Below are 27463 nucleotides of genomic sequence, written 5' to 3'. Positions count from 1 at the left end.
ACAGACCATGTATTTACTTATTCGCGTTATTGTGCTCCCTTACTAAAAAGGGGCGTGCCTTTATTTTGAAATGAAAGCGGAAGTGTAGTGCTACGTTGCCAGCGCTTTGTTTTCACCAACTTGATAGCTCTCAGTCGCGCAACTGAGACGCTGAAGTTAAAGGAGAACATTTTTCGCCCTTCTAGCGACTTTCGTGCTGCTTTTGCCAAGTGGAAGTTTGTGCTTTGTCGTTCCACGATGGTGAAAGTGTCTTTTAACTCGGCCTTTTCGCAGAAAGATGTCAAAAAGGACGCGGAAACGCTGATTTCGGAGGAGGACAAAGTGAGTAGAAAATGGCTAACTTGCTAATGTTTGTGCGACACGTTCTAATGTCTCCTTTTCTTGCACTTCCTTAAATGTCCTTCAAACGCTCTAACTAAGCCCCGGCCTGTCGATCTGAGCTGGAGTCTTTCCAAGTGTCAATTTTATGTTTGCATGTCGTTACTTGACTTGTGACGTCAGCAAGGCGCACGACGACGAAGGCTGTGCAATAAAAAGACGTCCCAAACATTACTGCTTGTGTAATCATCGCAAGTATCAAAGTGGACCGTGTTTTTATTTCATGAGTCATCAAATAAAGTCAAAATGTCGCAGCAAACCTGTCTACTAGACACGATACTGATACCGATTATCTCTAGTCAGGAGGTCCAGAAGTGATATTCATTAGCAGTAAAAGTTATTAAAGATCATTTTATACGTCAGTAAACAGTTGTTTTAACATTATGTTTAGGAAAGGTGGGAGCAGTAGTGACATAATGTTTGATGTTGTGTTTATTAGGTGTGTTGGAACATCATTTTGATTGATTGATTGAAACTTTCATTAGTAGATTGCACAGTACAGTACATATTCCCTACAATTGACCACTAAATCGTTAAGTCAGGATCCACGTTAATCAGTTCATGGTAAATTTTATTTCAAAATATAGAAAACCTCCTGGGGAAATTGGTCAAAAAATGACCACTCCATTTTCTACACTTGATGGATGTAAGACATTGTAAGGTTTCCTCATGAGGAAAATTGAAATATTGGTTGGTAGGTTGAGGTTTTCAGTTTCAGGGTATCACACTACTCTGCCTCCCTGGGAAAGTTTACACAAAGGTACTGGAAAGGAGGGTCTGGCCGATGGTCGAACCTCAGATTCAAGAGGAGCAATATGGATTTCGTCCTGGTCGTGGAACAACTGACCAGCTCTTTACTCTTCCGGGAATCCTGGAGAAGGCCTGGCAGTATCCCTAACCAGTCTACGTGTGCTTTGTGGTTTTGGAGAAGCCGTATGATTGGGTCCCCTGGGAGATCCTGTGGGAGGTGCTGAGAGAGTAGGGGTAAAGGGGACCCTCTGTACAACCAAAGCCAGAGTTCTGTCCGTGTGCTTGGATGTAGGTCGGATCCGTTTCCAGCGGGGGTCGGTCTGCACCAGGGCTGCGCTCTGTCACCTATCTTGTTTGTGATTTTCATGGACAGGATTTTTAGGGTTAGGGTTAAAAAAGTCAACCCAACAGGATGACAATGAGAAATCTTGATCTGTATGGTCTACAATATTTATTTTTATTTCAATTTTATCGTTATTGGTATCTTCATTGATTTATTGGAGTTGATTTGCATGTAATGTGCAGTGCTACATTTTGGAAGCTCTCTATTTAGTTTATTGAAAATGATTGCATAAAAAGTACAATTCAGGGTTTGCCTTTAAATAATATATGTGAATGTGGTGCACCGTCACGGACCTGAACCTTGAAATGTACATGAAAGTAAAACAATGTTTTGTTGAAGTCACACAAAGTCTGACACTATTTTTAACTGTTTTTGCCAAACTTATGCTAACAACCAACACATATTTCCACCCATGCGCACACTTTGGTCTCTGTGCTTCCCGACACACAATCACCTTTCTTCATGCCCAACTGGTCAGGGACAGAAGTTTAGACTCTTTGAACAGGACTGCATTTTATTCAACAGCAGAAAAAGAAAATGTCAGTAAAAGTGTCTAAACGTTGTCAACAAAGTCCAACAATCCAAATACAGATGTAGTTGTGTTGCAGTGGTACAGAATGGGAGGAGGCCGATACGGATATCTATCTCAGATATCAGCACAAACCTTCCTTCACATTTGTGGAGCCGACACTGGAGGCAAGTCAGGTGCCTTGCTCAAAGACTAGAAGCACATTTTCTGCCATGAGAAGACAACCCCCACACTAACTATCTTGAAGAACATCTGCTGAGGATGTCATCAAGAGATTAGTTTGTAATCTCTAAGAGAGACTTAGACTGACAGCTTCAAACTCCAGCTGCTTCCCATTAAACCAGCAGGAGGACTAGAAAGACTTGCCACTTGCCACCTCATGCTGCAAGGCTAGTTTGTCCTGGTCTTCACTTCACCCGGCCATCAACATGTCTGGCCAGTCACTCCCCGATGACAACTGAACCTGGTCTCCATGGAGACTTCAGTCTTCCCTGATGACAACTGAACCTGGTCTCCATGTGGACCTAAACTGAACCTGGTCTCTATGGAGACCTAAGTCTTCCCTGATGACAACTGAACCTGGTCTCCATGGAGACCTCAGTCTTCCCTGATGACAACTGAACCTGGTCTCCATGTGGGCCTAAACTGAACCTGGTCTCTATGGAGACTTAAGTCTTCTCTGATGACAACTGAACCTGGTCTCCATGTGGGCCTAAACTGAACCTGGTCTCTATGAAGACTTAAGTCTTCCCTGATGACAACTGAACCTGGTCTCCATGGAGACCTCAGTCTTCCCTGATGACAACTGAACCTGGTCTCCATAAAGACCTAAGTCCGGTCCTCACCCAAGCAAGAGGTGGTCCTGTTGTGAGGAGGGTGGTGGTCGGTGTATTCTAAGGTCTGCCCAAACCTTGAATTTTCCCCAACAGTAAAAGTGTTGAAGAGTTGCTGCCAGTTGTGAAAGAGAGAAGTGAAAAAGAAGAAGAAGAAGAAGACATGTGGCCACTTGTCGCCTGCTACACCCTGCTCAACTATTTACCCACAAATCCTCTCTGCTACACAGGAAGTAACTAGTCTTCTCTACTTGGTACAAGCCCCTTCCTGCTCAGCTGGCACTACTTTTCGAAAAAGGCTGCACCTTGTTGGACGCCTTGTTACCTGACACACACGCACGCACGCACGCACGCACACACGCACACACACACACGCGCACACACACACACAATCTAACGTAGTGTTGACCTCCATGACCTTGTCATCTCCAGGATGATACCAACACACACACACACACACACACACACAATCTAACGTGGTGTTGACCTCCATGACCTTGTCATCTCCAGGATGCGGAGGCTGCACTTCCTGTGCGTGGACAGTCTCGGGCCTGGTGCTGGTGCATGTGCCTGGGTCTGGGCCTCATGCTGTCTGGGATGGTGGTGGCCGGAGCCTACCTGTACCGCTACTACATCCTGGAGGTGTGTGTCTGGCACGTAGACCCGAGCAGACCCTAGTGTGACCCGCCTCCCTCTGTCTTGCAGGAGGGCCAGGTGTTTGTGTGCGGGGTCAACTACCGCGAGGAGGACCTGACCATGGCCCAACTGGAGAAGGTGACCTTTTACCTGCCAATACAGTCAGCAGGGATTAGTGCCAAGGAGAATCCAGAGCATGAAAACCCACTTCTGTCCTCAGTCTACTTTTTTACAAGCTTAAAATCATTTAATTAATATACAAAGTTTTTTACATGATTAAAATCATTTTATTATGATACCATTTTTTTCAAATGCTTAAAATAATTTTAATATGATACAAAGTTTTTTTACATGCTTAAATCATTTTAATATGATACACATTTTTTTACATACTTAAATAATTTTATTATGATACAAAGTTTTTTTAAATGCTTAAAATCATTCAAATATGATACAAAGTTTTTTTACATGCTTAAATCATTTTAATATGATACAAAGTTTTTTTACATGCTTAAATCATTTTAATATTATACTATTTTTTTTACATGCTTAAATCATTTTAATATGATACTATTTTTTTTACATGCTTAAATCATTTTAATATGATACAAATTTTTTTACATGCTTAAAATAATTGTATTATGATCCAAAGTTTTCTACAGATTAAAATCATCTTATGATACAAGGTTTTTTCATCCTTTAAGGCATTTTATTATGATACAACATTTTTTACATGATTAAAACAATTGTATTATGTACAAAGTTTTTTAAGGTCCTGAGTAGTCCTGGGTTCAATCCCGGGCTCGGCATCTTTCTGTGTGGAGTTTGCATGTTCTCCCCGTGAATGCGTGGGTTCTACTCCGGCTTCCTCCCACTTCCAATGACATGCACCTGGGGATAGGCCCCTCCCACCTCCAAAGACATGCACCTGGGGGTAGGCCCCTCCCACCTCCAAGGACATGCACCTGGGGATAGGCCCCTCCCACCTCCAAAGACATGCACCTGGGGATAGGCCCCTCCCACCTCCAAAGACATGCACCTGGGGATAGGCCCCTCCCACCTCCAAAGACATGCACCTGGGGATAGGCCCCTCCCACCTCCAAAGACATGCAACTGGGGATAGGCCCCTCCCACCTCCAAAGACATGCACCTGGGGATAGGCCCCTCCCACCTCCAAAGACATGCACCTGGGGATAGGTTGATTGGCAACACTAAATGGTCCCTAGTGTGTGAATGTTGTCTGTCTATCTGTGTTGGCCCTGTGATGGGGTGGTGACTTGTCCAGGGTGTACACCGCCTTCCGCCCGAATGGAGCTGAGATAGGCTGCAGCCCCCCGCGACCCCAAAAGGGACTAGCGGTAGAAAATGGATGGATGGACAGACAAAGTGTTTTACATGCTTAAAATCATTTTTTTATGATAGAATTTTTTTTCCCAAGTTTTTAAAGTCGGAATAAGACTAATCATCTAGTTCCGATCAGCTGACTTTGTGCTCCAAAAGGTTTCTGCCGGTCTACTTCCTACCTGAGGTATTAGTGTGCTGAGCTCTTGCTGTGGGACTGATCTCTGAAAGGGGGGGTTGGGGGACAAAGCAGGAGTCCTGCACCAGGGGGGCTCTGGTGGCCACGCTGCAGTTGTTTAGTTCTCCTAGCGCTGTTCCAGTCTAATGTGCTTGGTGTCCCAGGTGGACGTGGATCTTCCAATCCCTCTGAGACAGCTGGAGGAGAGAATCCGGGTGCTGGAGAGGGAACAGGTGGCGCTCATTCACGTGCCCGTGCCCGACTTTGAGGAGGGAGACCCCGCAGACATCATCCACGACTTCCAGAGGGTGAGACGTGGACCCTCCAAAGACATTTGTCCCCAGCTAACCTGGTTCTTTCTCAGATGCTGACCGTCTACCTGGACCTGAACCTGAACAGGTGTTACGTCATCGCGCTCAACACCTCAATCGTCATGCCGCCACGAGACTTCCTGGACCTGCTGGTCAATATCAAGGTAGCCATGGTCCATTTTTGTGGAACTTGTCCAAATGTCAGAGTAAGAAGTCTCTCTGCTTCTCTGCCAGTCTGGCACCTACCTGCCCCAGTCCTACCTGCTGCACGAGGACATGGTGGTCACGGAGCGCCTGGAGCACGTGGACCAGCTGGGATACTTCATCCATAAGATGTGTCGCGGCAAGGACACCTTCAAGCTGCAGCGCCGGGACAGGATTCTGGGTAAGACCAGTGAACTTTGACCTCAGGATTCTGGGTAAGACCAGTGAACTTTGACTTCAGGATTATGGATAAGACCAGTGAATTTTGACGTCAGGATTCTGGGTAAGACCAGTGAACTTTGACTTCAGTATTCTGGGTAAAACCAGTGAACTTTGACTTCAGGATTATGGGTAAGACCAGTGAACTTTGACTTCAGGATTCTGGGTAAGACCAGTGAACTTTGACCTCAGGATTATGGGTAAAACCAGTGAACTTTGACTTCAGGATTCTGGGTAAGACCAGTGAACTTTGACTTCAGGATTCTGGGTAAGACCAGTGAACTTTGATGTCAGGATTCTGGGTAAGACCAGTGAACTTTGATGTCAGGATTCTGGGTAAGACCAGTGAACTTTGACTTCAGGATTCTGGGTAAGACCAGTGAAGTTTGACCTCAGGATTATGGATAAAACCAGTGAATTTTGACGTCAGGATTCTGGGTAAAACCAGTGAACTTTGACCTCAGGATTATGGGTAAAACCAGTGAACTTTGACTTCAGGATTCTGGGTAAGACCAGTGAACTTTGACTTCAGGATTCTGGGTAAGACCAGTGAACTTTGATGTCAGGATTCTGGGTAAGACCAGGGAACTTTGATGTCAGGATTCTGGGTAAGACCAGTGAACTTTGATGTCAGGATTCTGGGTAAGACCAGTGAACTTTGACTTCAGGATTCTGGGTAAGACCAGTGAAGTTTGACCTCAGGATTATGGATAAAACCAGTGAATTTTGACGTCAGGATTCTGGGTAAGACCAGTGAACTTTGACCTCAGAACTCTGGGTAAGACTAGTGTTTTAATTTTCCTGAAGGAATCAATAAAATACTATCTATCTATGAACTTTGACCTCAGGATTTTGGGTAAATCAGGTAAACCCTGACCTCCTATGGGTAAAACCAGTAAACTTTGACCTGGGGATTGTGTGACCTTAGACTTGAGAGTGAGCAGAAGTGTGACCTTTGACCTGGAGGTGTGTGTTTCAGGTATGCAGAAGCGGGCGGTGCTGAACTGCCACAAGATTCGTCACTTTGAGAACAAGTTTGTGGTGGAGACTGAGATCTGTGAGATGTGATCCAGCATTTCTCTCAGCATACTTTCACTTTCACTTTCTACATACAGTTGGGCCAGAAACCAAGCAGTAGCAACATCAGTACTACGATAGTATTCAATACTGTAGTGTCAATACTATTGTAGTATTACTACATTAGTACTGAATACTATTGTAGTATTCACTACTACAGTAGTATTCAGTACTACAGTATTCAATACTATTGTAGTAGTACTACGTTAGTATTGAATACTATTGTAGTATTCACTACTACAGTAGTATTGAATACTACAATAGTATTCAGTACTACAGTCATAATACTACAGTAGTGTCAGCCCTGGATGCGACCAATCAGAGCGCTGGTTTAGTATGGTGGCCTCTGATTGGCTGAGGCAACCTCACTATTTAGGATGAATGGAGTGTAAAGATGACTCAACATATTTAGAAGGTTGTTTTGTCCCAACTCTGGAAATACTCCATGAGAATGATTCATTTGTAATTCGTTAATAAACAACATGATGATTCATTTATAATTCAAGAATAAACAACATCTTTCCTTTCCTGCTGGAGCATGAAGTCGCTTCTTTCTTCGTGACATTTACACCGAATCAGCTGAAAAGGACAATAAAAAGAAGACAAGTACACCAAGACTTGTGGCGCTCCTGTCTTGTGTTCCACTTGGGAAGGACTAGAAATGTTTAGAGAGCAGCACACAAATGTGTTGTCTGGGCACCTCAGGACAACAAGCTCTCATCACAGGGGCATCATGGGAAATATGACTAAGGGAAGTCATATTTCAAAATCCCACATTTGAATGTCTGCCAAATCAGGATGGAATATGTCCTCCGCAGTGGACATTTCTTTTCACCTAATACTTTTTAGATTACACATTTCAGGAAAAACTGCACAACACAATGTCCACTGGAGAGGACGCTGGCTCTCAGGATATTAAGATTGTTGAGGAAAAACTATTAGAAGTCCTCTTGCGACTGTGTGGGATCCATTGTGGATTGAACTTTCACAGTATCATGTTAGGCCCGCTCCACATCCATTGCTTTGAGGTCCTCTCCAAGGTTCTCATAGTCATCATTGTCACCGACGTCCCACTGGGTGTGAGTTTTCCTTGCCCTTATGTGGGCCTACCGAGGATGTCGTAGTGGTTTGTGCAGCCCTTTGAGACACTAGTGATTTAGGGCTATATAAGTAAACATTGATATTTGACATGAAAAAGTACAGATAAATAAAAATGTACTTCAGGAAAGAAATGTGAATACATGAGAAAAGTCTGCTTTTTGCGGTTTTACACAACATCCCAATGAAAAAAGTTTCCATTTCGACTTCTTGTTACAAGATTAAATTTGAGCAAAGTTATGATTTTACCCGGAAAAAGTGTCAATTATGAGGAAACCCAGAGAAATGTCAACTGAAAAGTGGGACTTTGTTAACTTCAATATTTCAACGCCAGGAAGGTTTGGTATTGAAAGCTATAAATATCAATGAGAAGTGTTTAGCTAGGATATCTGGGAGCATTGTGGGATGTGGAATACGTCCTTTTTGAATGTTTACTTTGAACAAAACAGCTGTTTTTGTTTTCTATCAACTATAAATGGTTGTCATAATCAAAAGCTATGAATACATATGCTGCTCTTATTTCTGCATTGAATTAAGGCTGCGTTAAAAAAATACAAATACATTTATGAATGTTAAAGAGAAGAATATACTCCAATCATTTTGAAATACGTCCAAAAGCCCTTTTAAAAAAAGAAAAAAATAAGAACACAAAAGGTTTGCGCTGTAGACAACTACATTTCCCAGCTAGCTTTGCCCCTACGTCACTTCCGGGGCCCGCAATAAGGAATGCTTGTTCGGCGGTAGAATAAGTTGCTGCCTGTGAAGCCCAGCGAGTAACTAGACGAGCGAGTGGAGGAAACATGGTGTAAAAACAGGTAACGCTGATGTTGGAGGACATTCAGCTGCTTCAAAACCCCCTACTTTGTCTTTCTTTACTCAGTGGTAACTTGTTGGTGCCTGCTAGCATGAATGCTAGCTGCGCCTGTTTCTGTTACCATGGCGACGCACAATGTTTCCCCTGATGACCAATATTTATGATAAAAGTAACTTTGTAAAGACGTCATTTCAAGGTGACATGCTCTCCTGTTAACAACACGCTACACGTAAGACGCACCAGTAAGATGACGGTTTTGATTGATTGATTGAAACTTCTATTGCACAGTACAGTACAAACTTGTATTATTTGACTGCACAGTACAGTAAGAACTTGTATTATTTGACTGCACAGTACAGTAAGAACTTGTATTATTTGACTGCACAGTACAGTAAGAACTTGTATTATTTGACTGCACAGTACAGTAAGAACTTTTATTATTTGACTGCACAGTACAGTAAGAACTTTTATTATTTGACTGCACAGTACAGTACATATACAAACTTTTATTATTTGACTGCACAGTACAGTACATATACAAACTTTTATTATTTGATTGCACAGTACAGTACATATACAAACTTTTATTATTTGATTGCACAGTACAGTACATATACAAACTTTTATTTGATTGCACAGTACAGTACATATACAAACTTTTATTATTTGATTGCACAGTACAGTACATATACAAACTTTTATTATTTGATTGCACAGTACAGTACAGTACAAACTTTTATTATTTGACTGCACAGTACAGTACATACACAAACTTTTATTATTTGATTGCACAGTACAGTACAGTACAAACTTTTATTATTTGACTGCACAGTACAGTACATATACAAACTTTTATTATTTGATTGCACAGTACAGTACAGTACAAACTTTTATTATTTGATTGCACAGTACAGTACATATACAAACTTTTATTATTTGATTGCACAGTACAGTACATATACAAACTTTTATTATTTGATTGCACAGTACAGTACATATACAAACTTTTATTATTTGATTGCACAGTACAGTACATATACAAACTTATTATTTGACTGCACAGTACAGTACAGTACAAACGTATTATTTGATTGCACAGTACAGTACAAACTTTTATTATTTGACTGCACAGTACAGTACAGTACAAACGTATTATTTGATTGCACAGTACAGTACAAACTTTTATTATTTGACTGCACAGTACAGTACATATACAAACTTTTATTTGATTGCACAGTACAGTACAGTACAAACTTTTATTATTTGATTGCACAGTACAGTACATATACAAACTTTTATTATTTGATTGCACAGTACAGTACATATACAAACTTTTATTATTTGATTGCACAGTACAGTACATATACAAACTTTTATTATTTGATTGCACAGTACAGTACATATACAAACTTTTATTATTTGATTGCACAGTACAGTACATATACAAACTTTTATTATTTGATTGCACAGTACAGTACATATACAAACTTATTATTTGACTGCACAGTACAGTACAGTACAAACGTATTATTTGATTGCACAGTACAGTACAAACTTTTATTATTTGACTGCACAGTACAGTACATATACAAACTTTTATTATTTGATTGCACAGTACAGTACAGTACAAACTTTTATTATTTGATTGCACAGTACAGTACATATACAAACTTTTATTATTTGATTGCACAGTACAGTACATATACAAACTTTTATTATTTGATTGCACAGTACAGTACATATACAAACTTTTATTATTTGATTGCACAGTACAGTACATATACAAACTTTTATTATTTGATTGCACAGTACAGTACATATACAAACTTTTATTATTTGATTGCACAGTACAGTACATATACAAACTTATTATTTGACTGCACAGTACAGTACAGTACAAACGTATTATTTGATTGCACAGTACAGTACAAACTTTTATTATTTGACTGCACAGTACAGTGCATATACAAACTTTTATTATTTGATTGCACAGTACAGTCCATATACAAACTTTTATTATTTGATTGCACAGTACAGTACATATTCCCTACAATTGAGCACTAAATGGTAACACCCCAATAAGTTTTTCAACTTGTTTAAGTCAGGGTCCACCTTCATCAATTTATGGTAATTCACGGGGACCCCTAGTGGCGGATGTTTGTCAGCAGAGTTGTGAACAACTAACAAATACTTTTGTCTTCTTGGAGCTGAGATGGACGACTATGAAGTTGTGCGTCAGATCGGAGAAGGCGCCTTCGGTAAAGCCTTCCTGGTGCGACCCAAAGGTGCTGCGGGCGCACAATGTGTGGTGAAGAGGATCGACCTGACTAAGGTGAGTACACCTGCCTGGGCCGGAAGTGAAAGTGCTGATGTGTCATGTTTACCTGACCGAGGTGAGCACATTGGCCTGGGCCGAAAGTGAAATTGCCGACATGTCATGTTTACCTGACCGAGGTGAGCGCACCGGCCTGTGCCGGAAGTGAAAGTGTCATGTTTGTGCTGCAGATGTCCAGCAGAGAGAAGGAGGCGGCCAAGAAGGAGGTGGGCCTCCTGTCCAGCATGGAACATTCCAACATTGTGTCCTTCTTATGCTCCTTCCAAGGTGACCTCACCACCCAGATCTTCATCTTTTTGCTCCCATTTGACCAAGGATTTGTGCAGATGGCGGCAGTCTGTGCATCGTCATGGAGTTCTGTGATGGAGGAGACCTAATGAGGAAGATCAACCTGCAGAGAGGAGTCTTCTTCGCTGAACAACAGGTGGGGAGCCACACTGTCAGCGCCCACTTCATTAGGTACACATCAAGTCCAATTCAAAAAAGGACTTTCTCACTTTTGATACCATTCCAATATTGGAGCGCCGAGGATTGCCCAATAGGGATATTGATCCTATACGATATGAGCAGGAATCATACATAGTTCTATTATTACCCTGGACAAGTCGCCACCTCATCGCAGACATACAAACACAATCAGAATCAGAAATACTTTATTACTCCCCGAGGGGAAATAAACATTTCCAGCACAATCTATCCTACTCAGTGGCCTAGTGGTTAGAGTGTCCGCCCTGAGATGGGTAGGTTGTGAGTTCAAACCCCGGCCGAGTCATACCAAAGACTATGAAAAAATGGAAGCCATTACCTCCCTGCTTGGCATTCAGCATCAAGGGTCGGAATTGGGGGTTAAATCACTATAAATGATTCCCAGGCGCTGCACCGCTGCTGCTCACTGCTCCCCTCACCTCCCAGGGGGTGATCAAGGGTGATGGGTCAAATGCAGAGGACAAATTTCACCACACCTAGTGTGTGTGTGACAATCATTGCTACTTTAACTTTAACTTTAACAACACCATTCAAGATCAGACAAACATTACAGGGAGAAAGAACAGGATGGCTGACGAGTCTGGCAACTTCCGGCGCCCCTTACAAAAAAGGTGAGATACAGGTAGGCAATGGGGCGTAGGGGGGTCCAGGCTGAGGCCTAGGGAAAAACTACTCGTAGCCATAGCACACATCACTCTTACATCAACGAACACAAAGGACATTAAAGACATTAAAGGAGCAGAGCTGGTGCAACCTGCCACTTCTACATACAGCTAGGAATAAAACGTGACGAAAACATACACTGGTGGTGGCCTCTGCGGTGTTCCACACCATCATCTGCTGGGGTAGAGAGAGAATGGCCAGAGACAGGAGCAGACCCAACCAATATACACATATATACATACATACGTATATACACATATACATCCACATATCCATACATACATATATACATACATACATGTATCCACACATATACATACATGTATACACACATTTCCAAACAGATATACGTACATATACAGTTAGGTCCATAAATATTTGGACATTGACACAATGTTCAGTATTCCAGCTGTGTACAACACCACTATGGATTTGAAAGGAAACAATCAAGATGTGCTGACTTTGAGCTTTAATTTGAGGGTATTTACATCCCAATCAGGTAAACGGTGTAGGAACTGCAACCCATTTTATATGTGCCTTCCACCTGTTGAGGGACCAAAGGTAATTGGACAATTGGCCACTCAGCTGTTCCATGGCCAGGTGTGTGTTATTACCTCCTTCATTTAAAAAATAGCAGATAATCAATCAAGCAATCAATCAGATAAAAGGCATAGAGTTAATTTCAGGTGTGGTGTGTTTATTTGGAGTCTGGGGAGGTCATCTCTTAATAGGAAGTCCAAAGAGCTGTCACTATGAGAGAAGCAAGCCATCACTAGACCGAAAAATCCAAACAAATCCATCAGAGAGATAGCGAAAACATGAGATGTACATTCTTAAAAAAAAAGAAAGCTCAGGTGAGCTCAGCAACACTAAAAGACCTGGAAGACCATGGAAAACAATTGTGGTGGATGACAGACAAATCCTTTCCCTTGTCTGGAAAAAACCCTTCACAAGAGTTGGCCAGATGAAGTGAAGTAGCAAGAAAACTACTGTGGGGAGGCGTGTCCGACAGCGAGGCAGGGCACGCCAGGGCCCACTCCAAGATGGCGGCGAGAAGGCGTGGCCAGCGGCGAGGTGGGGTGCGCCAGGATCGACGCCGTAAACAAGGTCTGGTGCGTGGATCACCCGCCTGGGCACAATCATCTAATCTCCTGGCGATGTGTAAAAGGGCAGCAGCAGAGAAAGACGGGGTAGAAATAGTTGGAGATGCAGAAGCGGACGCTGAGCGCAGAGACTGAGAGCCAAAGGAAGACACTGAAAAGCAAGCGGAAGAGCGAGCAGGTACGTGGAAGGCTGAAAAGCCACCCGACAGTCAAACCTGCTCGCTCTAATGACAGTCCTCGGTGGTCCATGGAACCCCCCCGCACGACAACAAGAGGCTGTCACAACTACCTACTGTACCAGCAGGTACAGTAGGTATATCTGGGTCCAAGTTAATAATTACAAGTCTCCAGGAGTTGCAGCAATCAATCCACTTTATTTGGCAATGTTTCCAAAGTGCTGCACAACAATATTAAAAACAATATTCAAATATTATCCTTAGCTCCACCAATGACTGAATAAAGAAATAAAACCAATATAAAAATGAATGTGATTAAAAACGATTTTTAAGGGTAAAAGCAATCAAAACATTGAATAGAAGTCAAAATAAATACAAAAAAAAACAAAACACAGAAGACAACAGAGGACCACACAACTCACATAGTGTTAAAAGCCAAAGAATAAAAGTGGGTCTTAAGACGAGACTTAAAACACTCCACTGTGGGAGCAGTTCTAACATGGAGGGGCAGAGTGTTCCAGAGCTTAGGGCCGACCACAGAGAAGGCCCTGTCTCCCCTGGTTTTAAGTCTGGTCTTGGACACCACGAGCTGGAGCTGGCTCTCGGACCTCAGAGCGCGCGCAGGAGTGTAAATTTGGATGAGGTCCGAGATATAATGAGGTGCCAGTCCATGTAAAGATTTAAAAACAAACAGCAATGTTTTAAAATCAATTCTAAAATGAACAGGGAGCCAGTGCAAACTCTGAAGAATTGGGGTTATATGCTGGCGTTTCCTGGCCCCTGTTAAAAGTCCTGCTGCCGCCTTCCGGACTAACTGCAACCAGGAGAGAGCTTTGAGGTTAATGCCAGCATAAAGTGCATTGCAGTAGTCCAGGTGACTTGAAATAAAAGCATGCACCACTTCTTCAAAAAGGTTCAAAGATAAAAACGTTTTTACCTTTGCTAAAAGACAAAGATGATAAAACGCAATTGACTTGTTTGTCAAGTTTAAAATCACTGTCTATACAGACGCCAAGGCTGGTGACCTTGGGACGCACATCATTATGCAATGGTCCCAAGTCAGTAAGGGCCGGACCGAAAAACTAAATTTCACTTTTTCCATCATTCATTATTAAAAAATTCTGGGCTAACCAAGCCTTGACGACGCATAGACAGTTAAGAATGGGTGTCAGAGGGCCGTGGTCTACCGTAGGTGTATCTGTGTCCAAGTCAACAATTAGAAGTCTCCAGGTGGTACAGTAGGTGTATCTGTGTCCAAGTCAACAATTAGAAGTCTCCAGGTGGTACAGTAGGTGTATCTGTGTCCAAGTCAACAATTAGAAGTCTCCAGGTGGTACAGTAGGTGTATCTGTGTCCAAGTCAACAATTAGAAGTCTCCAGGTGGTGCAGTAGGTGTATCTGTGTCCAAGTCAACAATTAGAAGTCTCCAGGTGGTACAGTAGGTGTATCTGTGTCCAAGTCAACAATTAGAAGTCTCCAGGTGGTACAGTAGGTGTATCTGTGTCCAAGTCAACAATTAGAAGTCTCCAGGTGGTGCAGTAGGTGTATCTGTGTCCAAGTCAACAATTAGAAGTCTCCAGGTGGTACAGTAGGTGTATCTGTGTCCAAGTCAACAATTAGAAGTCTCCAGGTGGTACAGTAGGTGTATCTGTGTCCAAGTCAACAATTAGAAGTCTCCAGGTGGTACAGTAGGTGTATCTGTGTCCAAGTCAACAATTAGAAGTCTCCAGGTGGTACAGTAGGTGTATCTGTGTCCAAGTCAACAATTAGAAGTCTCCAGGTGGTACAGTAGGTGTATCTGTGTCCAAGTCAACAATTAGAAGTCTCCAGGTGGTACAGTAGGTGTATCTGTGTCCAAGTCAACAATTAGAAGTCTCCAGGAGGTACAGTAGGTGTATCTGTGTCCAAGTCAACAATTAGAAGTCTCCAGGTGGTACAGTAGGTGTATCTGTGTCCAAGTCAACAATTAGAAGTCTCCAGGTGGTACAGTAGGTGTATCTGTGTCCAAGTCAACAATTAGAAGTCTCCAGGTGGTACAGTAGGTGTATCTGTGTCCAAGTCAACAATTAGAAGTCTCCAGGTGGTACAGTAGGTGTATCTGTGTCCAAGTCAACAATTAGAAGTCTCCAGGAGGTACAGTAGGTGTATCTGTGTCCAAGTCAACAATTAGAAGTCTCCAGGTGGTACAGTAGGTGTATCTGTGTCCAAGTCAACAATTAGAAGTCTCCAGGTGGTACAGTAGGTGTATCTGTGTCCAAGTCAACAATTAGAAGTCTCCAGGTGGTACAGTAGGTGTATCTGTGTCCAAGTCAACAATTAGAAGTCTCCAGGTGGTGCAGTAGGTGTATCTGTGTCCAAGTCAACAATTAGAAGTCTCCAGGTGGTACAGTAGGTGTATCTGTGTCCAAGTCAACAATTAGAAGTCTCCAGGTGGTACAGTAGGTGTATCTGTGTCCAAGTCAACAATTAGAAGTCTCCAGGTGGTACAGTAGGTGTATCTGTGTCCAAGTCAACAATTAGAAGTCTCCAGGTGGTGCAGTAGGTGTATCTGTGTCCAAGTCAACAATTAGAAGTCTCCAGGTGGTACAGTAGGTGTATCTGTGTCCAAGTCAACAATTAGAAGTCTCCAGGTGGTACAGTAGGTGTATCTGTGTCCAAGTCAACAATTAGAAGTCTCCAGGTGGTACAGTAGGTGTATCTGTGTCCAAGTCAACAATTAGAAGTCTCCAGGTGGTACAGTAGGTGTATCTGTGTCCAAGTCAACAATTAGAAGTCTCCAGGTGGTGCAGTAGGTGTATCTGTGTCCAAGTCAACAATTAGAAGTCTCCAGGTGGTACAGTAGGTGTATCTGTGTCCAAGTCAACAATTAGAAGTCTCCAGGTGGTACAGTAGGTGTATCTGTGTCCAAGTCAACAATTAGAAGTCTCCAGGTGGTACAGTAGGTGTATCTGTGTCCAAGTCAACAATTAGAAGTCTCCAGGTGGTACAGTAGGTGTATATGTGTCCAAGTCAACAATTAGAAGTCTCCAGGTGGTACAGTAGGTGTATCTGTGTCCAAGTCAACAATTAGAAGTCTCCAGGTGGTACAGTAGGTGTATCTGTGTCCAAGTCAACAATTAGAAGTCTCCAGGTGGTACAGTAGGTGTATCTGTGTCCAAGTCAACAATTAGAAGTCTCCAGGTGGTACAGTAGGTGTATCTGTGTCCAAGTCAACAATTAGAAGTCTCCAGGTGGTACAGTAGGTGTATCTGTGTCCAAGTCAACAATTAGAAGTCTCCAGGTGGTACAGTAGGTGTATCTGTGTCCAAGTCAACAATTAGAAGTCTCCAGGTGGTACAGTAGGTGTATCTGTGTCCAAGTCAACAATTAGAAGTCTCCAGGTGGTACAGTAGGTGTATATGTGTCCAAGTCAACAATTAGAAGTCTCCAGGTGGTACAGTAGGTGTATCTGTGTCCAAGTCAACAATTAGAAGTCTCCAGGTGGTACAGTAGGTGTATCTGTGTCCAAGTCAACAATTAGAAGTCTCCAGGTGGTACAGTAGGTGTATCTGTGTCCAAGTCAACAATTAGAAGTCTCCAGGAGGTACAGTAGGTGTATCTGTGTCCAAGTCAACAATTAGAAGTCTCCAGGTGGTACAGTAGGTGTATCTGTGTCCAAGTCAACAATTAGAAGTCTCCAGGAGGTACAGTAGGTGTATCTGTGTCCAAGTCAACAATTAGAAGTCTCCAGGTGGTACAGTAGGTGTATCTGTGTCCAAGTCAACAATTAGAAGTCTCCAGGTGGTGCAGTAGGTGTATCTGTGTCCAAGTCAACAATTAGAAGTCTCCAGGTGGTACAGTAGGTGTATCTGTGTCCAAGTCAACAATTAGAAGTCTCCAGGAGGTACAGTAGGTGTATCTGTGTCCAAGTCAACAATTAGAAGTCTCCAGGTGGTGCAGTAGGTGTATCTGTGTCCAAGTCAACAATTAGAAGTCTCCAGGTGGTACAGTAGGTGTATCTGTGTCCAAGTCAACAATTAGAAGTCTCCAGGAGGTACAGTAGGTGTATCTGTGTCCAAGTCAACAATTAGAAGTCTCCAGGAGGTACAGTAGGTGTATCTGTGTCCAAGTCAACAATTAGAAGTCTCCAGGAGGTACAGTAGGTGTATCTGTGTCCAAGTCAACAATTAGAAGTCTCCAGGAGGTACAGTAGGTGTATCTGTGTCCAAGTCAACCATGAAGAGAATACTTCACCATACAGAGGTTTCATCACAAGGTGTAAACCATCGGTGAGCCTCAAAAATAGGAAGGTCAGGTTTAGAGTTTGCCAAGAAACATCTGTGCAGTTCTAGAACAACATCTTATGGACTGAGACAAAGATAAACTTGTAGCAGAATGATGGAAAGATAAGAGTATGGAGAAGGGAAGGAACTGCTCAAGATCCAAAGCATGCACCCCCAGTGAAGCATGGTGGTACTAGTCTAACATCAATAAATATAAGAGATCCAGTTGTCTTATATTTATTGATGAAGTGACAGCTGAAAAAGCAGCAGAATGAATTCTGAAGTGTTTGGTGAAATATTATCTGCTTATATTCAGCTAAATGCTGAATACGACGCTTCACAATGGAGACGGACAATGACCCCAAGCATACTGCCAAAGCAACCAGAGAGTTTTTAATGCATAGAAGTGGAATGTTCAAGTCAAATCACCTGACCTGCCCATTGAGCATGCTTTTCACTTGCTGATGACAAAAGTGAAGAGAAACTGCCCAAAGAACAAGCAGGAAGTGAAGAGCGTTGCAGCAGAGCATCACCAGGGACTAAACCCAGTGTCTGGTGAGGTCTATGGGTTCAGACTTAAGGCCTTGCAGAGCCTTACCAGGAACTAAACCCAGTGTCTAGTGAGGTCTATGGGTTCGACACTTCAGGTCTGGTAGAAGTGAATTATATTTATATAGTGCTTTTCTCTAGTGACTCAAAGCACTTTTACATAGTGAAACCCAATATCTAAGTTACATTTAAACCAGTGTGGGTGAAACTGGGAGCAGGTGGGTAAGGTGTCTTGCCCAAGGACACAAGGCAGTGACTGGGTTGGCAGAAGCGGAGATTGAACCTGGAACCCTCAAGTTGCTGGCACGTTGACATACTTCAGGGGAAGATGTTGTGTTACTAAACAGGCAGCACTATGGACACCTTTTGTTGACATGGGCGGCATAGCTCGGTTGGTAGAGCGGCCGTGCCAGCAACTTGAGGGTTGCAGGTTCGATTCCCGCTTCCGCCATCCTAGTCATTGCCGTTCTGTCCTTGGGCAAGACACTTTACCCACTTGCTCCCAGTGCCACCCACACTGGTTTAAATGTAAGTTAGATATTGGGTTTCACTATGTAAAGCGCTTTGAGTGACTAGAGAAAAAGCGCTATATAAATATAATTCACTTCAATTCACATACTTCAGGGGAAGATGTTGTGTTACCAAACAGGCAGCACTATGGACACCTTTTGTTGACATACTTCAGGGGAAGATGTTGTGTTACTAAACAGGCAGCACTATGGACACCTTTTGTTGACATACTTCAGGGGAAGATGTTGTGTTACTAAACAGGCAGCACTATGGACACCTTTTGTTGACATACTTCAGGGGAAGATGTTGTGTTACCAAACATGCAGCACTATGGACACCTTTTGTTGACATACTTCAGGGGAAGATGTTGTGTTACTAAACAGGCAGCACTATGGACACCTTTTGTTGACATACTTCAGGGGAAGATGTTGTGTTACCAAACAGGCAGCACTATGGACACCTTTTGTTGACATACTTCAGGGGAAGATGTTGTGTTACTAAACAGGCAGCACTATGGACACCTTTTGTTGACATACTTCAGGGGAAGATGTTGTGTTACCAAACAGGCAGCACTATGGACACCTTTTGTTGACATACTTCAGGGGAAGATTTTGTGTTACTAAACAGGCAGCACTATGGACACCTTTTGTTGACATACTTCAGGGGAAGATTTTGTGTTACTAAACAGGCAGCACTATGGACACCTTTTGTTGACATACTTCAGGGGAAGATGTTGTGTTACCAAACAGGCAGCACTATGGACACCTTTTGTTGACATACTTCAGGGGAAGATTTTGTGTTACTAAACAGGCAGCACTATGGACACCTTTTGTTGACATACTTCAGGGGAAGATGTTGTGTTACTAAACAGGCAGCACTATGGACACCTTTTGTTGACATACTTCAGGGGAAGATGTTGTGTTACTAAACAGGCAGCACTATGGACACCTTTTGTTGACATACTTCAGGGGAAGATGTTGTGTTACTAAACAGGCAGCACTATGGACACCTTTTGTTGACATACTTGAGGGGAAGATGTTGTGTTACTAAACAGGCAGCACTATGGACACCTTTTGTTGACATACTTCAGGGGAAGATGTTGTGTTACTAAACAGGCAGCACTATGGACACCTTTTGTTGACATACTTCAGGGGAAGATGTTGTGTTACTAAACAGGCAGCACTATGGACACCTTTTGTTGACATGGGCGGCATAGCTCGGTTGGTAGAGCGGCCGTGCCAGCAACTTGAGGGTTGCAGGTTCGATTCCCGCTTCCGCCATCCTAGTCATTGCCGTTCTGTCCTTGGGCAAGACACTTTACCCACTTGCTCCCAGTGCCACCCACACTGGTTTAAATGTAAGTTAGATATTGGGTTTCACTATGTAAAGCGCTTTGAGTGACTAGAGAAAAAGCGCTATATAAATATAATTCACTTCAATTCACATACTTCAGGGGAAGATGTTGTGTTACCAAACAGGCAGCACTATGGACACCTTTTGTTGACATACTTCAGGGGAAGATGTTGTGTTACTAAACAGGCAGCACTATGGACACCTTTTGTTGACATACTTCAGGGGAAGATGTTGTGTTACCAAACATGCAGCACTATGGACACCTTTTGTTGACATACTTCAGGGGAAGATGTTGTGTTACTAAACAGGCAGCACTATGGACACCTTTTGTTGACATACTTCAGGGGAAGATGTTGTGTTACCAAACAGGCAGCACTATGGACACCTTTTGTTGACATACTTCAGGGGAATATATTGTGTTACCAAACAGGCAGCACTATGGACACCTTTTGTTGACATACTTCAGGGGAATATATTGTGTTACTAAACAGGCAGCACTATGGACACCTTTTGTTGACATACTTCAGGGGAAGATGTTGTGTTACTAAACAGGCAGCACTATGGACACCTTTTGTTGACATACTTCAGGGGAAGATGTTGTGTTACTAAACAGGCAGCACTATGGACACCTTTTGTTGACATACTTCAGGGGAAGATGTTGTGTTACTAAACAGGCAGCACTATGGACACCTTTTGTTGACATACTTCAGGGGAAGATGTTGTGTTACTAAACAGGCAGCACTATGGACACCTTTTGCTGACATACTTCAGGGGAAGATGCTGTGTTACTAAACAGGCAGCACTATGGACACCTTTTGTTGACATACTTCAGGGGAAGATGTTGTGTTACTAAACAGGCAGCACTATGGACACCTTTTGTTGACATACTTCAGGGGAAGATGTTGTGTTACTAAACAGGCAGCACTATGGACACCTTTTGTTGACATACTTCAGGGGAAGATGTTGTGTTACTAAACAGGCAGCACTATGGACACCTTTTGTTGACATACTTCAGGGGAAGATGTTGTGTTACTAAACAGGCAGCACTATGGACACCTTTTGTTGACATACTTCAGGGGAAGATGTTGTGTTACCAAACAGGCAGCACTATGGACACCTTTTGTTGACATACTTCAGGGGAAGATGTTGTGTTACTAAACAGGCAGCACTATGGACACCTTTTGTTGACATACTTCAGGGGAAGATGTTGTGTTACTAAACAGGCAGCACTATGGACACCTTTTGCTGACATACTTCAGGGGAAGATGTTGTGTTACCAAACAGGCAGCACTATGGACACCTTTTGTTGACATACTTCAGGGGAAGATTTTGTGTTACTAAACAGGCAGCACTATGGACACCTTTTGTTGACATACTTCAGGGGAAGATTTTGTGTTACTAAACAGGCAGCACTATGGACACCTTTTGTTGACATACTTCAGGGGAAGATGTTGTGTTACTAAACAGGCAGCACTATGGACACCTTTTGTTGACATACTTCAGGGGAAGATGTTGTGTTACTAAACAGGCAGCACTATGGACACCTTTTGTTGACATACTTCAGGGGAAGATGTTGTGTTACTAAACAGGCAGCACTATGGACACCTTTTGTTGACATACTTCAGGGGAAGATGTAGTGTTACCAAACAGGCAGCACTATGGACACCTTTTGTTGACATACTTCAGGGGAAGATGTTGTGTTACTAAACAGGCAGCACTATGGACACCTTTTGTTGACATACTTCAGGGGAAGATGTTGTGTTACCAAACAGGCAGCACTATGGACACCTTTTGTTGACATACTTCAGGGGAAGATTTTGTGTTACTAAACAGGCAGCACTATGGACACCTTTTGTTGACATACTTCAGGGGAAGATTTTGTGTTACTAAACAGGCAGCACTATGGACACCTTTTGTTGACATACTTCAGGGGAAGATGTTGTGTTACTAAACAGGCAGCACTATGGACACCTTTTGTTGACATACTTCAGGGGAAGATGTTGTGTTACTAAACAGGCAGCACTATGGACACCTTTTGTTGACATACTTCAGGGGAAGATGTTGTGTTACTAAACAGGCAGCACTATGGACACCTTTTGTTGACATACTTCAGGGGAAGATGTTGTGTTACTAAACAGGCAGCACTATGGACACCTTTTGTTGACATACTTCAGGGGAAGATGTTGTGTTACTAAACAGGCAGCACTATGGACACCTTTTGTTGACATGGGCGGCATAGCTCGGTTGGTAGAGCGGCCGTGCCAGCAACTTGAGGGTTGCAGGTTCGATTCCCGCTTCCGCCATCCTAGTCATTGCCGTTCTGTCCTTGGGCAAGACACTTTACCCACCTGCTCCCAGTGCCACCCACACTGGTTTAAATGTAAGTTAGATATTGGGTTTCACTATGTAAAGCGCTTTGAGTGACTAGAGAAAAAGCGCTATATAAATATAATTCACTTCAATTCACATACTTCAGGGGAAGATGTTGTGTTACCAAACAGGCAGCACTATGGACACCTTTTGTTGACATACTTCAGGGGAAGATGTTGTGTTACCAAACAGGCAGCACTATGGACACCTTTTGTTGACATACTTCAGGGGAAGATGTTGTGTTACCAAACAGGCAGCACTATGGACACCTTTTGTTGACATACTTTAGGGGAAGATGTTGTGTTACTAAACAGGCAGCACTATGGACACCTTTTGTTGACATACTTCAGGGGAAGATGTTGTGTTACTAAACAGGCAGCACTATGGACACCTTTTGTTGACATACTTCAGGGGAAGATGTTGTGTTACTAAACAGGCAGCACTATGGACACCTTTTGTTGACATACTTCAGGGGAAGATGTTGTGTTACCAAACAGGCAGCACTATGGACACCTTTTGTTGACATACTTCAGGGGAAGATGTTGTGTTACTAAACAGGCAGCACTATGGACACCTTTTGTTGACATACTTCAGGGGAAGATGTTGTGTTACTAAACAGGCAGCACTATGGACACCTTTTGTTGACATACTTCAGGGGAAGATGTTGTGTTACTAAACAGGCAGCACTATGGACACCTTTTGTTGACATACTTCAGGGGAAGATGTTGTGTTACCAAACAGGCAGCACTATGGACACCTTTTGTTGACATACTTCAGGGGAAGATGTTGTGTTACTAAACAGGCAGCACTATGGACACCTTTTGTTGACATACTTCAGGGGAAGATGTTGTGTTACTAAACAGGCAGCACTATGGACACCTTTTGTTGACATACTTCAGGGGAAGATGTTGTGTTACTAAACAGGCAGCACTATGGACACCTTTTGTTGACATACTTCAGGGGAAGATGTTGTGTTACTAAACAGGCAGCACTATGGACACCTTTTGTTGACATACTTCAGGGGAAGATGTTGTGTTACTAAACAGGCAGCACAATGGACACCTTTTGTTGACATACTTCAGGGGAAGATGTTGTGTTACTAAACAGGCAGCACTATGGACACCTTTTGTTGACATACTTCAGGGGAAGATGTTGTGTTACTAAACAGGCAGCACTATGGACACCTTTTGTTGACATACTTCAGGGGAAGATGTTGTGTTACTAAACAGGCAGCACTATGGACACCTTTTGTTGACATACTTCAGGGGAAGATGTTGTGTTACTAAACAGGCAGCACTATGGACACCTTTTGTTGACATACTTCAGGGGAAGATGTTGTGTTACCAAACAGGCAGCACTATGGACACCTTTTGTTGACATACTTCAGGGGAAGATGTTGTGTTACTAAACAGGCAGCACTATGGACACCTTTTGTTGACATACTTCAGGGGAAGATGTTGTGTTACTAAACAGGCAGCACTATGGACACCTTTTGTTGACATACTTCAGGGGAAGATGTTGTGTTACTAAACAGGCAGCACTATGGACACCTTTTGTTGACATACTTCAGGGGAAGATGTTGTGTTACCAAACAGGCAGCACTATGGACACCTTTTGTTGACATACTTCAGGGGAAGATGTTGTGTTACTAAACAGGCAGCACTATGGACACCTTTTGTTGACATACTTCAGGGGAAGATGTTGTGTTACTAAACAGGCAGCACTATGGACACCTTTTGTTGACATACTTCAGGGGAAGATGTTGTGTTACTAAACAGGCAGCACTATGGACACCTTTTGTTGACATACTTCAGGGGAAGATGTTGTGTTACTAAACAGGCAGCACTATGGACACCTTTTGTTGACATACTTCAGGGGAAGATGTTGTGTTACTAAACAGGCAGCACTATGGACACCTTTTGTTGACATACTTCAGGGGAAGATTTTGTGTTACTAAACAGGCAGCACTATGGACACCTTTTGTTGACATACTTCAGGGGAAGATGTTGTGTTACTAAACAGGCAGCACTATGGACACCTTTTGTTGACATACTTCAGGGGAAGATGTTGTGTTACTAAACAGGCAGCACTATGGACACCTTTTGTTGACATACTTCAGGGGAATATATTGTGTTACTAAACAGGCAGCACTATGGACACCTTTTGTTGACATACTTCAGGGGAAGATGTTGTGTTACTAAACAGGCAGCACTATGGACACCTTTTGTTGACATACTTCAGGGGAAGATGTTGTGTTACTAAACAGGCAGCACTATGGACACCTTTTGTTGACATACTTCAGGGGAAGATGTTGTGTTACTAAACAGGCAGCACTATGGACACCTTTTGTTGACATACTTCAGGGGAAGATGTTGTGTTACTAAACAGGCAGCACTATGGACACCTTTTGCTGACATACTTCAGGGGAAGATGCTGTGTTACTAAACAGGCAGCACTATGGACACCTTTTGTTGACATACTTCAGGGGAAGATGTTGTGTTACTAAACAGGCAGCACTATGGACACCTTTTGTTGACATACTTCAGGGGAAGATGTTGTGTTACTAAACAGGCAGCACTATGGACACCTTTTGTTGACATACTTCAGGGGAAGATGTTGTGTTACTAAACAGGCAGCACTATGGACACCTTTTGTTGACATACTTCAGGGGAAGATGTTGTGTTACTAAACAGGCAGCACTATGGACACCTTTTGTTGACATACTTCAGGGGAAGATGTTGTGTTACCAAACAGGCAGCACTATGGACACCTTTTGTTGACATACTTCAGGGGAAGATGTTGTGTTACTAAACAGGCAGCACTATGGACACCTTTTGTTGACATACTTCAGGGGAAGATGTTGTGTTACTAAACAGGCAGCACTATGGACACCTTTTGTTGACATACTTCAGGGGAAGATGTTGTGTTACTAAACAGGCAGCACTATGGACACCTTTTGCTGACATACTTCAGGGGAAGATGTTGTGTTACCAAACAGGCAGCACTATGGACACCTTTTGTTGACATACTTCAGGGGAAGATGTTGTGTTACTAAACAGGCAGCACTATGGACACCTTTTGTTGACATACTTCAGGGGAAGATGTTGTGTTACTAAACAGGCAGCACTATGGACACCTTTTGTTGACATACTTCAGGGGAAGATGTTGTGTTACTAAACAGGCAGCACTATGGACACCTTTTGTTGACATACTTCAGGGGAAGATGTTGTGTTACTAAACAGGCAGCACTATGGACACCTTTTGTTGACATACTTCAGGGGAAGATGTTGTGTTACTAAACAGGCAGCACTATGGACACCTTTTGCTGACATACTTCAGGGGAAGATGTTGTGTTACCAAACAGGCAGCACTATGGACACCTTTTGTTGACATACTTCAGGGGAAGATTTTGTGTTACTAAACAGGCAGCACTATGGACACCTTTTGTTGACATACTTCAGGGGAAGATTTTGTGTTACTAAACAGGCAGCACTATGGACACCTTTTGTTGACATACTTCAGGGGAAGATGTTGTGTTACTAAACAGGCAGCACTATGGACACCTTTTGTTGACATACTTCAGGGGAAGATGTTGTGTTACTAAACAGGCAGCACTATGGACACCTTTTGTTGACATACTTCAGGGGAAGATGTTGTGTTACTAAACAGGCAGCACTATGGACACCTTTTGTTGACATACTTCAGGGGAAGATGTAGTGTTACCAAACAGGCAGCACTATGGACACCTTTTGTTGACATACTTCAGGGGAAGATGTTGTGTTACTAAACAGGCAGCACTATGGACACCTTTTGTTGACATACTTCAGGGGAAGATGTTGTGTTACCAAACAGGCAGCACTATGGACACCTTTTGTTGACATACTTCAGGGGAAGATTTTGTGTTACTAAACAGGCAGCACTATGGACACCTTTTGTTGACATACTTCAGGGGAAGATTTTGTGTTACTAAACAGGCAGCACTATGGACACCTTTTGTTGACATACTTCAGGGGAAGATGTTGTGTTACTAAACAGGCAGCACTATGGACACCTTTTGTTGACATACTTCAGGGGAAGATGTTGTGTTACTAAACAGGCAGCACTATGGACACCTTTTGTTGACATACTTCAGGGGAAGATGTTGTGTTACTAAACAGGCAGCACTATGGACACCTTTTGTTGACATACTTCAGGGGAAGATGTTGTGTTACTAAACAGGCAGCACTATGGACACCTTTTGTTGACATACTTCAGGGGAAGATGTTGTGTTACTAAACAGGCAGCACTATGGACACCTTTTGTTGACATGGGCGGCATAGCTCGGTTGGTAGAGCGGCCGTGCCAGCAACTTGAGGGTTGCAGGTTCGATTCCCGCTTCCGCCATCCTAGTCATTGCCGTTCTGTCCTTGGGCAAGACACTTTACCCACCTGCTCCCAGTGCCACCCACACTGGTTTAAATGTAAGTTAGATATTGGGTTTCACTATGTAAAGCGCTTTGAGTGACTAGAGAAAAAGCGCTATATAAATATAATTCACTTCAATTCACATACTTCAGGGGAAGATGTTGTGTTACCAAACAGGCAGCACTATGGACACCTTTTGTTGACATACTTCAGGGGAAGATGTTGTGTTACCAAACAGGCAGCACTATGGACACCTTTTGTTGACATACTTCAGGGGAAGATGTTGTGTTACCAAACAGGCAGCACTATGGACACCTTTTGTTGACATACTTTAGGGGAAGATGTTGTGTTACTAAACAGGCAGCACTATGGACACCTTTTGTTGACATACTTCAGGGGAAGATGTTGTGTTACTAAACAGGCAGCACTATGGACACCTTTTGTTGACATACTTCAGGGGAAGATGTTGTGTTACTAAACAGGCAGCACTATGGACACCTTTTGTTGACATACTTCAGGGGAAGATGTTGTGTTACTAAAC

At 42.8% G+C, this 27463-nt stretch overlaps 2 protein-coding genes across 2 annotated transcripts in view; both read left to right on the top strand.

Moving 5' to 3' along the window:
• The first annotated feature begins 90 nt into the window (after window positions 1-90).
• On the top strand, window positions 91-7335 carry LOC133564060 (integral membrane protein 2B-like). Its single transcript, XM_061918140.1, has 7 exons — window positions 91-321; window positions 3344-3475; window positions 3539-3607; window positions 5153-5296; window positions 5353-5463; window positions 5534-5684; window positions 6702-7335. Exons 1-7 carry the CDS (start codon window positions 238-240, stop codon window positions 6788-6790), a joined length of 780 nt encoding a protein of 259 aa, XP_061774124.1. The 5' UTR covers window positions 91-237; the 3' UTR covers window positions 6791-7335.
• Window positions 7336-8536: 1201 nt separating this feature from the next.
• LOC133564059 (serine/threonine-protein kinase Nek5-like) overlaps window positions 8537-27463 on the top strand; it is a 58874-nt gene continuing 39947 nt past the window's right edge. Inside the window, exons 1-4 of the mRNA XM_061918139.1 lie at window positions 8537-8712; window positions 10919-11043; window positions 11217-11313; window positions 11373-11470. Coding sequence (XP_061774123.1) covers window positions 10924-11043; window positions 11217-11313; window positions 11373-11470 — 315 coding nt within the window. The 5' untranslated portion in view covers window positions 8537-8712; window positions 10919-10923. The remainder of the gene's footprint in view (window positions 8713-10918; window positions 11044-11216; window positions 11314-11372; window positions 11471-27463) is intronic.

Source organism: Nerophis ophidion, linkage group LG13 (assembly GCF_033978795.1).
Source record: "Nerophis ophidion isolate RoL-2023_Sa linkage group LG13, RoL_Noph_v1.0, whole genome shotgun sequence".
Classification (NCBI taxonomy): Eukaryota; Metazoa; Chordata; class Actinopteri; order Syngnathiformes; family Syngnathidae; genus Nerophis; species Nerophis ophidion.
This window is presented reverse-complemented; position numbering and strand designations above follow the sequence as displayed.